Source organism: Mus pahari, chromosome 8, assembly GCF_900095145.1.
Source record: "Mus pahari chromosome 8, PAHARI_EIJ_v1.1, whole genome shotgun sequence".
In the NCBI taxonomy this organism is placed as follows: domain Eukaryota; kingdom Metazoa; phylum Chordata; class Mammalia; order Rodentia; family Muridae; genus Mus; species Mus pahari.
In genome coordinates, this window is record NC_034597.1 from 17,871,859 (window position 1) to 17,885,245 (window position 13,387).

General features: G+C 40.2%; 1 protein-coding gene across 1 annotated transcript in view; it reads left to right on the forward strand.

Moving 5' to 3' along the window:
• The first annotated feature begins 594 nt into the window (after positions 1-594).
• The window catches only part of Arf4 (ADP ribosylation factor 4), a 19,310-nt gene continuing 6,517 nt past the window's right edge, over positions 595-13,387 (forward strand). Inside the window, exons 1-3 of the mRNA XM_021203059.2 lie at positions 595-959; positions 9,716-9,796; positions 9,929-10,038. Coding sequence (XP_021058718.1) covers positions 893-959; positions 9,716-9,796; positions 9,929-10,038 — 258 coding nt within the window. The 5' untranslated portion in view covers positions 595-892. The remainder of the gene's footprint in view (positions 960-9,715; positions 9,797-9,928; positions 10,039-13,387) is intronic.

A 13,387-nucleotide genomic window follows, 5' to 3' on the forward strand; every position in this document is an offset into this window, starting at 1 on the left:
GAGGGATATAAGTTTTAGATGTCTGTAAGTTTTTAAAAATTAATAAAATTAAGTCTGTACGAGTAAAGACTTTCCTTTGTTATGCGGGTTGTGATCTTTGGATCTCCTATCCCTGTTTGCTGTGAGCAGCGAGCTACTAAGGATATTTCACATGAAATCCGTCTCAGCGCACGTCCCTATCAGCCTGGAAAATTTTTATTGTTTAAAACAGGGTCCATCTTCGTTCTTTCATTGTGACAAACATACTGGTCGCTTGCATTCGATTACATCTATGGGAGTGGGAAACCACCGAGGCTCCCGTGAAGGAAGAAGTCACCCAGAGGTCAGCAAGAACGTCACCACTCAGCCTACAATGCACATCTCGCCCGCCCGGAACCTTGGACTACTACTATTCATCCGGGCGGAAGCCACTCACCTCGAGCCCCATTGGACGAGATGCAGCAAGGACTCATGGGAGTCCGCCTGTCCTTCCGTCCGCCTGTGCCAACCGTCTTCGCTGGGCTCCACGTCTTGCAGGTCGCACGTCGGCGTAGCAGGCTCAGGCCCTTTGCGCGCAGGCGCGGTGGCACGGGCGGCGTCTGCAACGCAGGGGGGTGGGGCAGCGCTGACGCGATTCTGTCCGCGTTGGAGCGGGCGGGCCGCCGCCTGAGTCTCCGCGGCCGCCGTGTGACGTGGCACAGCCGAACATTTAACGCCGCGCCGGAGCCACCGCACCAGTCGCCTAGCAGGTCCCGGTCCCGCTACGTCGTGTCCCGCGGCTTCGCCGACACTCCAGCCTGCGAGACGGCTCTTCAGCGTCTTCTCCACCGCCCACTCGGTTGTGAGCCGGAACCGTGAAGGCCCCAGGGCGCACCAGACCCCCTCCTTTTGACCGTCAAGTGCCACCACCGCTATGGGCCTCACCATCTCCTCGCTCTTCTCGCGCCTCTTCGGCAAGAAGCAGATGCGCATTTTGATGGGTGAGTGAGGGGCCGGGGCTGGGGAAGGCCATGTGTCTTCGCCGGTGGCCCCGCGCCCAGCCTTCTCCGGCAGCGGTGGGGGAGGGCGGTGCAGAAGCATCGTTCAGGGGGAACAATGGGGGCGAGGGGCGAGGGGTTTGTTTCCCACAGAGGCTGAGCCAGAGAGTTGGGCCAGATTTCCTCGCTCCTGGCTTGGCGTGCCTTTCTCTTCCTGATCTAATAGAGAGCCTGGGGAGATTGAGAGGAGATGTAGGGTTAGTTCCTTTCACACTGGCGGAGCTCATTCTAAAGGGGCCGTTCTCAGGGTGCAGTCTTCCTTCCACCTCACTTTCCTGGCGATGGGCAGCGGTCGAGAGTGAAGCTGGCCTATTCCAGCCTTCCTCCTCCCCCTTTCTTGGTCGTGTACGCCCTGTGCACACACCATCGGTATGTGACCCGGGCTAGGAGTCGCCTGGGGCAGGAAGTGACCAGGCCCACTGTGGCGAAGGAGCACCCAAGGTTCTAAAAAAGTCCGGAGACTTCTGAGCTCACTTTGCTTAACTTTGCCTTCGACTTTCTTTTCTCATGATTGTGAAGCCTATTCTGTGAAAATGGAAGTTATCCCATGGCTGTCTTTCAGTTCTAAACCTGCTTGGTTTGCTCTCTTTGCTCTTTTATACTAATCTTACCCATTTGGCCTGGATAATAATAAAATCCAAAAGCTTTTAGAAACGAAATCATTTTTTAACCGGATAGTTCTAAAGCACTTTAATTGGGCTAATAAAAAAAATAGTTTGTTTAAAAAGTTGCTTCTCTGTGACAGGTTTTACTGCCCAGCGGAGGCCTTCGCTTGGGCATTGTAAAGTGATCTCTCCTTAGTCCAGCAGTCTACCTCACAGCTGAGTTGCAAGGACCTGAACGATGCCTTTTAAAAAGCCCCTAGAACACTGAATGTTGACACTTGTTGAGTGTGAGGAGAAAAGGATTATTTTGAGCACCCACTCCCACGGAGCGCTTCGGTTTCCGTAGTGTTGCGGAGCTGGCTGTACAAGTTGGTTATTGTTAGTTTGTTCAGCTTCTTTACAATTCATAAAAACAATTGTTCGTGATTCATTCACAAATCTAAATGAAAATGTTTTCTTTCATAGTTTTGCAGATACCCTTTATGAAAAGGACAATTATTTTAGGAGGGCAGACGTGTTATTTAAGGTTTAAGTGGTTAGAAATTGGCAGTGTGAAAAAGACTGAAGTCAAAGGGAGGACTTTGCACTGTGATAAATGAGTTTCTTAGAGATTAGCTAGTACAGGATTGTGTTACTGAAAAATAAAGAATTTATTGTCAAGGTTACTGTCACTGTCAGAGTCTTGTGATGGCTAAAGGGATGGAGGGAGAAGCGGGAAATGATTTAAGCACTGTGCTATGTTTGAGAAACTTTCCTGTCCATCCCAATTGGAAGAAAATGGAAGTAGACAAGCATTTAGCTAGTTGCCATTACGGAAGGGGTAGAAGTCACGGTTTAGGTTTGCTCTTTTTATTCAAGTATTTACTCACTCGGGTTTGCTATTCTTTTTTGTTGTTTTTGTTTTATGACAACAGGATCTCTCTCCCTGGCTGTCCTGGAACTCACTATGTAGCTATGTAGACCAGATGGGTCTCAAACTCACAGATACCCACCTGCCTCTGCCTGCCAAGTGCTGGGATTACAGGTGTACACTGTCATGCTTGTGCCCAATTAAATGGTCTCTGCTGGGCAATAAAACCTGTTACTGAGAAGCAGTTTTTAAACAGTGTTTTTTTAATAGCTCAATTAAGGTTCTTTAGAACTATCTGGTTTTTAAAAAGTCATTTCTAAAAGTTGACTTTCTAATTTTATTATTATCCAGCCCAGATGGATAAAATTAGTTTGAAAGAGCAAAGACAGTAAACCAGCAGATTTAGAACTGAAAGACAGCCAAGGGGTAAATGCCCTTGCTTTGCTGTTCTTATTTTATACTGTAATTTAGAAATGCTCAGTTTTCCTTGTTTAAAAGCAGTCTAGTCATAAAGTCAACTTTTATGGTAACTCATCAGAGGAAGTATAGATGTCAGTTCTGTGTGTGAACTGGGAACATAGTAGTTTGGAAGTCTGGTAATTCCTACGTTTGGAGTTTTGGTTTTTGTCTTTGTGGCTTTATGAGTGATTGATCTTTATCACTTTTATGATATCTTCCCCATTTGAGTATTGGGAATTCTAGTGAATGAATGGTTGTATATACATGTGTGCACATGTGCTGTGCTTCTGTGTGTTTGTTTTTACTTTGTGGTATGGTTTTGAGAATGGAACCTAAGGCCTTGTTCATGTACTCTAGCCTAGCCTTGCCCTAAATGATCGTTTTGTTTTGTTTTCTTCTCTTTAATTAGCAGGCTCATCTTTTTTTGCGGGGGGGGGGGGCATTTCTGGGGATCAAAATCAGGTTCTCTACATAACCATTGAGCTACATCTGTGCTCCTAGATTACTGTTTTTTGTTTTGTTTTGTTTTTTAAAGATTTATTCATTATTGTATGTAAGTATACTCTAGCTGTCTTTAGACACACCAGAAGAGGGCATCAGATCTCATTACAGATGGTTGTGAGCCACCATGTGGTTGCTGGGATTTGAGCTCAGGACCTTTGGAAGAGCAGTCAATGCTCTTAACCCCTAAGCCATCTCTCCAGCCCTAGATTACTGTTTAAAAGTGTATAAAGAAACAATAATTAGGGCTGTTGAGATGGCTCAAAGGTGAAGAGCTTAGCGGCTCTTTCAGAGGTCCTGAGTTCAATTCCCAGCAACCACATGGTGGTTCATAACCATCTATAATGAGATCTGGAGCCCTCTAATGGCATGTAGGCATAAATGCAAGCAGAACACTGTATACATAATAAATAAATAAATCTTAAAAAAAAAAAAAAAGAAAGAAAGACAATTAGCCAGTGTGTCTGGTTTGCCCAACTACTATGGAAATTAAAACTTAATTTATGTACTAGCTGATGTCCCAAGGTTGATTTGAGATGGAAGATATGGCTAATAGTTAACCATAATTTAAAAAGTAAGCCTAGCCAGGGCTAGCATAATGGTCAGTGTCTGTAACCCAGCACCAAGAAGGCTGAAATGGGGACGCTGTGCTTCAGACACTAACAGATAAATAGCCAATACAGTATATTGTTTTTTTTGTTTGTTTGTTTTGTTTTGTTTTTGGTTTTTCGAGACAGGGTTTCTCTGTGTAGATCTGGCTGTCCTGGAACTCACTTTGTAGACCAGGCTGGCCCCGAACTCAGAAATCCACCTGCCTCTGCCTCTGCCTCCCAAGTGCTGGGATTAGAGGCGTGCGCCACCACTGCCCTACAGTATATTGAATTTAACATCTTCTAGACAGTTGACCAGCAGAAATGATGCAGTAGGTATTTATAAGGAAAGCCTACTTGTTTGAATAATATTCAATTTAAACTCAAGGACAAATGGCTTTTATCTTAGATTACTCAGGTAGCCAGAGTCAGAGAGCAGTAGCTCTGAACTGTAAGCTAGGTCTGTCTGTATCCTGAGGTCTATGGAAAGGTGTACTTTTGGCAAATGGATACTTAATATTTCTCTGAAATTACTACTGTATTTGTAGAGGAATTGCTCATTTTAACCTATTTTCTTTGGACTTGGTGAGAATGCTTCTGGGGATAAAATATCTCTACTTACTGAGCCATCTTGCAAGTTCTTTGAGACAGGGTCTCACGTAATTATGGAGCCCAGGCTGGCCTCACTATGTAGCTAAGGATGGCCTTCAACTTCTGTTCTACCTCCTGAGTACTAGGACAGAGCCTCGAAATTTGCTCGTTTAAAATTACATTAATAAGTAATAGAATTGTACTAATACGTGAGGCTTTAAGCTAGGGTGATAGATGTTCCATTTTATATATCCTTTTATTAGGTAATTCTGGGTTCTGATTTTTTGTTGTTGTTTTTGTTTTTGTTTGTTTTTTTCTTGAGACAGGGTTTCTCTGACTGTCCTGGAACTCTGTAGACCAGGCTTCGCCTGAAACTCAGAAATTTACCTGCCCCTGCCTCTCAAGTGCTGGGATTAAAGGTGTGCACCGCCACTGCCTGGCTCTGATTATTATTTTTTTTTTTTTAAGTTCAATTTCTTGTAATTCAACCTTTTCACTATTACATACTTTATGTGGGCATTGAACTCCAGTCCTCTAGGAGAAGAGCAAGTGCTGACCAATGAGCCATCTCTTCAGTACCTACTTGTCACAATTTTTTTTTTTTTTTTACAAATTTTCCCCCCCTTCCTTTTCTCCCTCTTGCTCCGACCCAGCTTGCTCCTGTCCCTACTTGTCACATGTATTCTCCACATTTTAGAAAGCTTTATTCCTCTAAAATTGTTTGTGTTCCCTTTTTACTTAATAAATTGCAAGCATTTTCATAAGCCATTATTTGCAAACATAATTGCTAGCCTTTGATAATTTGTTTCTAATTAATTCATTCATAAAAAGAAAATACCCCTCAATTTTGTTGGGTAGAAGCAAAATCCAAACATTAATTTTAGCAAAACCTGAATTTATTTTTCTGTATCTGTTTGGCCCAGTTTCTGTTTAGTTGGTCAAATCCCTGAGGAATTAAATAAAATATTAAGATATAATAGTCGGGCTGGAGAGATGGCTCAGCAGTTAAGAGTACTGACTGGGGCTGGTGAGATGGCTCAGTGGGTAAGAGCACCCGACTGCTCTTCCGAAGGTCCGGAGTTCAAATCCCAGCAACCACATGGTGGCTCACAGCCATCCGTAACAAGATCTGACTCCCTCTTCTGGAGTGTCTGAAGACAGCTACAGTGTACTTACATATAATAAATAAATCTTAAAAAAAAAAAAAAAAAAAAAAAGAGTACTGACTGCTCTTCCAGAGGTCCTGAGTTCAATTACCAGCAACCACATGGTGGCTCACAACCATCTGTAATGAGATCTGACGCCCTCTTCTGGTGCATCTGAAGCCAGCTACAGTGTACTCATATNCATACAATAAATAAATATTTCAAAAAAAAGGATATAATAGTCTTAACATCTTAAAGATCACATGACAGTATATACTACTACTTGAGAGCTCTGACATCAGAATTAGCTTTCTTAAGTTGGTGGGTGTTTTGTGAGACAAGGTCTCATAAAGCCTATGCTGGGTTTGAATTCCTGAATGCCTTCAAGATGTCCCAGCAGATTAAGGCCTTGCTGCCAAGCCTGACTACTGGAATTTGTCCCTAGAGTGGAATGGTGGAAGGACAGGAGTGACTCCTGCAAGCTGTCTTCTGATCTCCACATCACTGTGCATGCGTGCACACATACACATAGAAACTCAAACACATAATTAAACTGTGATAAAATACATGTGCCACTCCTAGAAAATCATTATGTCTACAAAGTTGCATAACAGTTGCCACTGTCAAATTGAGTATTTTCATGAAATCCCATGACTTTTATCAGTCATTCCCACTTCCCTCTTTGACCATCATGGCAATCACTAATAACTTTGTGTGTGTTTTCTATTCTGGTGATTTCAGCTAAGGGAATGGATAATATATGGCTGTCTTACTTCTGGTGTTTTCACTTAGCATGGTTTTTTCCCCAAAGTTTGTGTAACATGTAATAGTATTCTGTGATGTTTTGTGGCCAAATGGTAATTCCATCATGTAGAAAGCCATAGTTTGTTTATGCATTTATCAGTTGGTGGAAACTGGTTATTCACAGTTATTTTTAGTTCTCATGAATGATGTCATTGTGCACACTTGTGAACGGCTTTGTGTGTAGACTCAAACTCAGATTCACCTGCCTCTGGCTACCACGTGTTGGGATTAAAGGTGTGACATCCCATCTGGCCCTGAAGTGAATTTTGGAGTTAATAAAATTTGATCACAATCACCCAAGAGTCTTACAAGAACTCTTCATAGAGGAATTGAAAGATCTGATTGGTTTTTTGCTCCTTTTCGCCTCCTTTTTTTGCTGAAGTTACCATTTAGCTACCACCCTCATATTTGCCCATCTTATTGATACTGTTGCACATTTGAGAAAACATTTTGTGTAACTGTTAACTAACCATTGTGAAAGGTTAACTAACCTTTGTAGGGTCTATAAGTAAGGATAAACTAGTCATTCTGACTAATATATGTCATAGTACATTGGAAGGAAGAAAACTGGTACCCAGTGTCAGCAAATGGGAGTCAGGGTTCAGTTAGAGAGCATAAGTATAAGAAAATGAGTTGTTGCATGATTCCCATCCTTCTCCACCCCCTCCACACCCCTTCTCTGCTCCCACACTAGCAAAGTTAGAGTCTTAAATACTAGTGGGAGTATAAACCGCGATCATGCTGTCAAGGCCCGAGCCTTTTCTGTTTCTGCCGAGAGGAGTGGTAACTTCGTTGTCTTTTAAACAGCATCTCCAGAGAGATGCTACTGTTTGCAGAATACAGAGTAGAAAAGGCTATTTTATAGGTGGAAATCCAATTCCTGTAGCTTTTCATTAGATCTGAAAAAAGTCACACCTAAATGCCCAGGAATATAAACTTGGATGAGTGAAGCTAAAACCTGCTAGCATTGTCGTGTTAAATTGTGGTTTGAGTTAAACATTAAGTAGGTAGTTTTGCCTACACTAGTATTTAGTTGACTTAGTTATAATTTTTTTTTAATTCTGGGATAAAATAAGTGTATGCAGCCAAATGAGATGTTCTTTATTTTATTTTGTTGTTTTGTTGTTGTTGTTTTTCAAGACAGGGTTTCTCTGTATAGAGCTGGCTGTCCTGGCCTCAAACTCAGAAATCCGCCTGCCTCTGCCTCCCGAGTGCTGGGATTAAAGGCATGTGCCACCATGCCTGGCATGAGATGTTCTTTAAAAGAAAGGGAAAAAAAGAAAGAAAGAAAGAAAGAAAGAAAGAAAGAAAGAAAGAAAGAAAGAAAAAAAGAAAGAAAAAAAGAAAGAAAAAAAAGTAGGGCCAAGAGTGGAAGCTCAGGCCTTTAATCCCAGTACTCAGGAGGCAAAGGCAGGCAGGTCTCTGAGTTCATAAAACAAAATAAAAATAAATTCAATTAAGTTATTAGTTACTGATCTTTTATTTATGAGAGCTTTAGTATACAAAAGATGTAGGTTTTGAGAATTATACTTAAACACATTTAATTTGTTCTTCACTGCTACTATAATGGAGGTTTATATGTTAAACCCCATAAACAAGCATATTCCCACCCCTCCCCCCTTAACTGTGTCTCATGGATTAAGAACAGAGACATAATTTAGCACATCCCTGTAATTTTAGCACTTCAGAGATAATGACAGAAGGATCAGGACATCCCAGCCAGCTTTGGTACAATATGAATTTGAGGTCAGGGTGGGCTACATGAAACCCTGGCTCAGAAAACAAGACAACAAAATTAAGAATTAGAGAAGAATATGATAGGACTATTTTTATAACACAAATCAAGACTTTGAATCTTATTTATGCATATTTAATGTTGATATAGATTTAGGTGTTGGCAAAATTAGTCTCAGGAGTTTCTCTGTATAGCTCTGGCTGTCCTGGAACTCACTCTGTAGACCAGGCTGGCCTCAAACTCAGAAATCCACCTGCCTCTGCCTTAAGTGCTGTGATTAAAGGCGAGTGCCACCACTGCCTGGCCACACTTAATTTTTAACTATGTGTATATGTGTGTCCGTATGTTGGTTGTACACATGAGTATAGTACCTGTGCAGACCTGAAGAAGGCATTAGATTCCTTAGAACTGGACTTAAAAGTACTTGTGAGCCCTCTGATAGTGGATGCCAGAAACTGAACTAGTACTTGGTCTTAACTACTAAGTCATCTCTCCAGCATGAAGACCATTTGTTCAAAATATAATGTGTAAATACCAAACAAAGGATTAATTTTTTCATCTGGAGATGTAGCATAGTTGGTGTACTATGTTGGCTTTTCCATTCTTAACAGGCACAGCTTGCCTATAATCCTAGCGCTAGTATTCAGGAATATAGAGACTGGAATATCAAGAGTTAAAGGGCATCCTTAGCGATATGATGAGTTTGAGGCCCCTCTGGGATATACAAAAGACCCTTTCTCCAAACAAAGGCACTCAGCTAGTTGGTGGCACAGTGCCGAGAGGTCCAAACTCAAGTCTGCCAGATAGTCTTTTTCTCTGTCTATAGGAGTGGTTCTTAACCTTTCTAATGCTGAGACCCCTTATACAGTTCCTCATGTTGTGGTGACCTCCGGTCACAAAATTATTTTCATTGCTACTTCATAACTGTAAAATTCATGCTGTTATGAATTGTAATGCAAACATCTGCTATGCAGCTGGTTTTAGACAACCCCTGTGAAAGGGTTGTTTGACTCCTTCCCTCAAAGGTGTTGTGGCACAGATAGAAAACCATTGGTCGGCCTGGAGAGATGGCTTAGCGGTTAAGAGCACTGACTGCTCTTCCAAATGTCCTGAGTTCAAATCCCAGCAACCACGTGTTAGCTCACACCCATCCTAACAAGATCTGACACCCTCTTCTGGAGTGTCTGAAGATAGCTACAGTGTACTTACATATAATAAATAAAAAACATTGGTCGTAGGTCTAAAGAGAAAAAAGTGTTTCAGGAAGTGTTAATATGGAGGGGTGGTGCAGAAATGAGAAAAATTACATTTAACTCAGTTACGTTCAAGCAGTTAACTTTTACTTTGGAACTACATTGTTGAATTGCTTCCTTATGTATACGTATGATCAGATTTTAAATCTATGGTGTTTTCTTCTAGTTGGATTGGATGCTGCTGGCAAGACGACAATTCTGTACAAACTGAAATTAGGGGAAATAGTCACCACCATTCCTACCATTGGTAAGAAAATTTATAGATGACTTTATACAGTGAGAAATTAATTCGTTTTGCTAATCTTAGAGATGATATTGGTAAGACTTAACAAGCTAATCTAAGAGTATACACAGTGGTCATTTTGGTTTTTTCTTACAGGTTTTAATGTGGAAACAGTAGAATATAAGAACATTTGTTTCACAGTATGGGATGTTGGTGGTCAAGATAAAATTAGGCCTCTCTGGAGGCATTACTTCCAGAATACCCAGGTGAGAAATGCCATATATTTGTAACTTTAAATTATTGATTTTATACTGTGTGTTTACATGGAGTTTACATTCTTCTCATCACCAGTCTCATTCTTTAGTAGTCTCTGACTTGTGCTTTGAAAGTTCAGTTGTGTCATGAGGAAGAACTAAATGTAGCTGCTCTGGTAAGATTTAGAATGGAAATGAATGAGTTCTCAAGAATGAATTACTTCAGGCATGGTGTGGTGGCACACACCTTTATTTCAGCCCTTAGAAGCAGAGGCAGGCAGATCTCTGAGTTTGAGGACAGACAGGGCCACAGAGAGAAATCCTGTCTTGAACCTCCCCCCCAATCCAAAATACAAACAGACAAACAAACAAAAAATAATGAATTATTTTATCAGTAGTTCTTTTTATTTTGACCTTAATTTTGAGATTAAGGTATGTATCACAGTGGCTCTAATAAGACAATGGTAGAACTTGATTTAGCACAATGTGTTTTGTTAACTTGTAAGGCCAGTTTTATATAGGATATATTGGCATGAAAAAGATCTTACTGATTGTGTAGATTAGAAGTGTAGATTAGAAATTTGGCTCCATTTTGGACCACTGGGGGAGTTTTGAAAACTCCAGGGTCCAATCATAGGTAAGAACCTTGGACATTTAAGCCAAGCAGCCTCACTTGAGTGTGCATACCAGTTACCTGGGTATTGGCTTAAAATTCATATTGATTCAATGGGACAAGCTTCTTAGATTTTATACGTCTAGCAAGTTCTCTTGTGGTCTTGATTTTGCTAGTTTGAGTTATTAAAACAGCAGCTCTATTAACATTATTGCATTGTGGGGAGGCTTCTTTTGGGTGACTAACAGTATTCTTAAGTGTCTGCCTATTAAGTGCTAGTAGCAGCTCACCTTCCCAGTCAAGTTGTGACAACTACAAATGCTTGCACATTTGCCAAAAAACTCCCCAGGGACAAAATTATTTTCTGGTGAGAGCAGCTATTCTAGTTCTTCTGTTCTTGTGGTTTCGTTTTTGTTTTTTCTTTCTCCCCTGAGCATTGGTATTGCAGACATGCAGCGGTGTGCAGGGTTTTTTGTTTTTTTTTTGTTTTTTTTTAGCATAAAGAGCATTTATTGCTAGAAATAAACACACAGCTACAAGTTAACAGTGGAAGGACCAGATATCAGTTCCTACAGTTAACAATGTAGTAAGCAAGAAAGGTAGAATTGCAATTGCAAATTTCATTTATTTTAAAGTGATCTCTTATGGTGCATCATATTAACCTGCTCCAACAATAATGCTAGGAAAAGGTTAACCATTCCATTTCACGTGCTATTGACACTACTCAAGGAATAAAAACAGGCTGTACTCCATGAATTAAGTTTGTTGTGTCTTTGACACTGGCCTGGACAATCAGATTTGATGATTTCTGTTCCTATCTTTCACGTGCAGCTCATTCTTTTCCTCAGACCTTATTTTAGCCTGGACTTAAAAATGAAGATATGCTTTAACTTTCCTGCAAAATAGCAAAAAATTTGGGCCATTAATGCTTAAGCTTCTTTTACAGAAATCATACTAGCATAAAAAAATTTCCTACTTGATCCAAGATGAGCTTACAACTGTGCAGGGTTTTCTAAATGTGAGGAACCTGAAACTTAGAAGTGCTTCAAGATTGAGGAGTTGTAGCGGGGCTGCAATGGCATGGACCTGTAATTGTAGCAGTTAGTAAGGAGGAGTTGTGTAAGCTTGAGTCCAGCCTATCTACAGAGCAAGTCCCAGGTCAGCTAAGGCTGATTGAGGAGTTCCTTGTTGTTGTTAACCTGGTCTCAGTTCTTGTGTCTCTTCTACCTTCTACCATATGAGGGTTACACATCAGGTTTTGTTCACTACCAGAGTTGAGAATTCTTTGAAGTAGTGTATTAAACATTTGGGGTATTTCAGGTTTGCAGGGTTGTGCTTATTCTCCTTGGGGTACACTGTTGCCTGGTAGTAGATAACACACTTGTTGAGTGGCTGCAGCAATCTTGGTTTGAGTAGTATAAGTATATCTTATTAAGTAAGTGTATGACTGTCAAATATGTGGCATAATTACTGAAAAACAAAAATGTGTTCATTCACATGGCTTTGGATAAAAAAAAAACCAGATTTTGCAAAAGTAAAGGCTTTAAAAACTTGATTGGAAATAGAAGCGAACACAATGAATTCATGTATAGCTAGTGCAGCATCAGTTATTAAATATGGTCAGTGTGTTTAACCAGTACTCATTGCAACATGCTAGCATCTCCAATTGTTTTAAGGTAGGTTATAGATATTTATTTTAATTTTCATTTGAAAGATACTTATATTTTTGAAACAAAATTAGGCATGATATAAATCTTGCTGATTTTTAAACTTTAAAACAATAGTATTATCTCTGTATTTATTTATAATGCTTTGTAAGACATGTGAATCATGAATTTGAGATTAGATTTATTCCTTGCCAGAGCTTTCTTCATCCTTGGGAGCTCTTGCCTGCTGGTGTAATTACAGCTAAGCTGTTTAAGCCGACATTCTTTGCATTCCTATCCAGTTCTTCTAACTCTTAACATTTAATTTTTTTTTTTAACTCTTTTTAAACACAGCTAATTGTTTATTGTGGTAAATTCCAGTTCTTTTGCTTTTCTAAATAATTTATTTGCATTTTAAAAAAGATTTTTATTATGTGTATGTAGTTTTTTGCCTACATACATGTATGTGTACTACATACATGTCTGGTGCCTGCAGAGCCAGAAGATAGTATAGGATATCCTGGAACTGGAATTACAGGTGCTTATGAACTGCTGTGTGGGTGCTAGGAGCTGAACCTAGGTTCTTCACTCGCACTCTTAACCACTGAATTACCTGTGCCACCCTCAATTCGTTTGGCTTTTTAAGTAATATTTTCTTAGCAAATGAACTTATTTTTAGAATCCTAGCTTTTCCATACTGTTGTTCCTAGGCTGTTAACAAGAAAGAATTTAGAATTTATTCTTAAAATCTTCCTCATACTAATATTACTTGGAATTGATAACATTACTTATATTTAGAAAAAAAAATGAAAATGTAATGTTAGAAAAGGACATTGGGGCTGGAAAGATGGCTCAGCAGTTAAGTGCTAGTATCTCTCACAGAAGGTCTGGGTTTCCCAAATGGTGCTGCACAACTGTCTGTAACTTCAGTTTCAGGGAGATCTGATGCCTTCTTCTGACACCTGCCTGCAGGCTCCTGCTGTGTGCATACTTAACACTCAGGCACACACACATACTCATTAAAAACATAAAATTAATTAATTAAAAAAATTCTGTAGGTGTTAGAGTTGTGGAAAGACTATTTAACCAAACATTTAAGTAT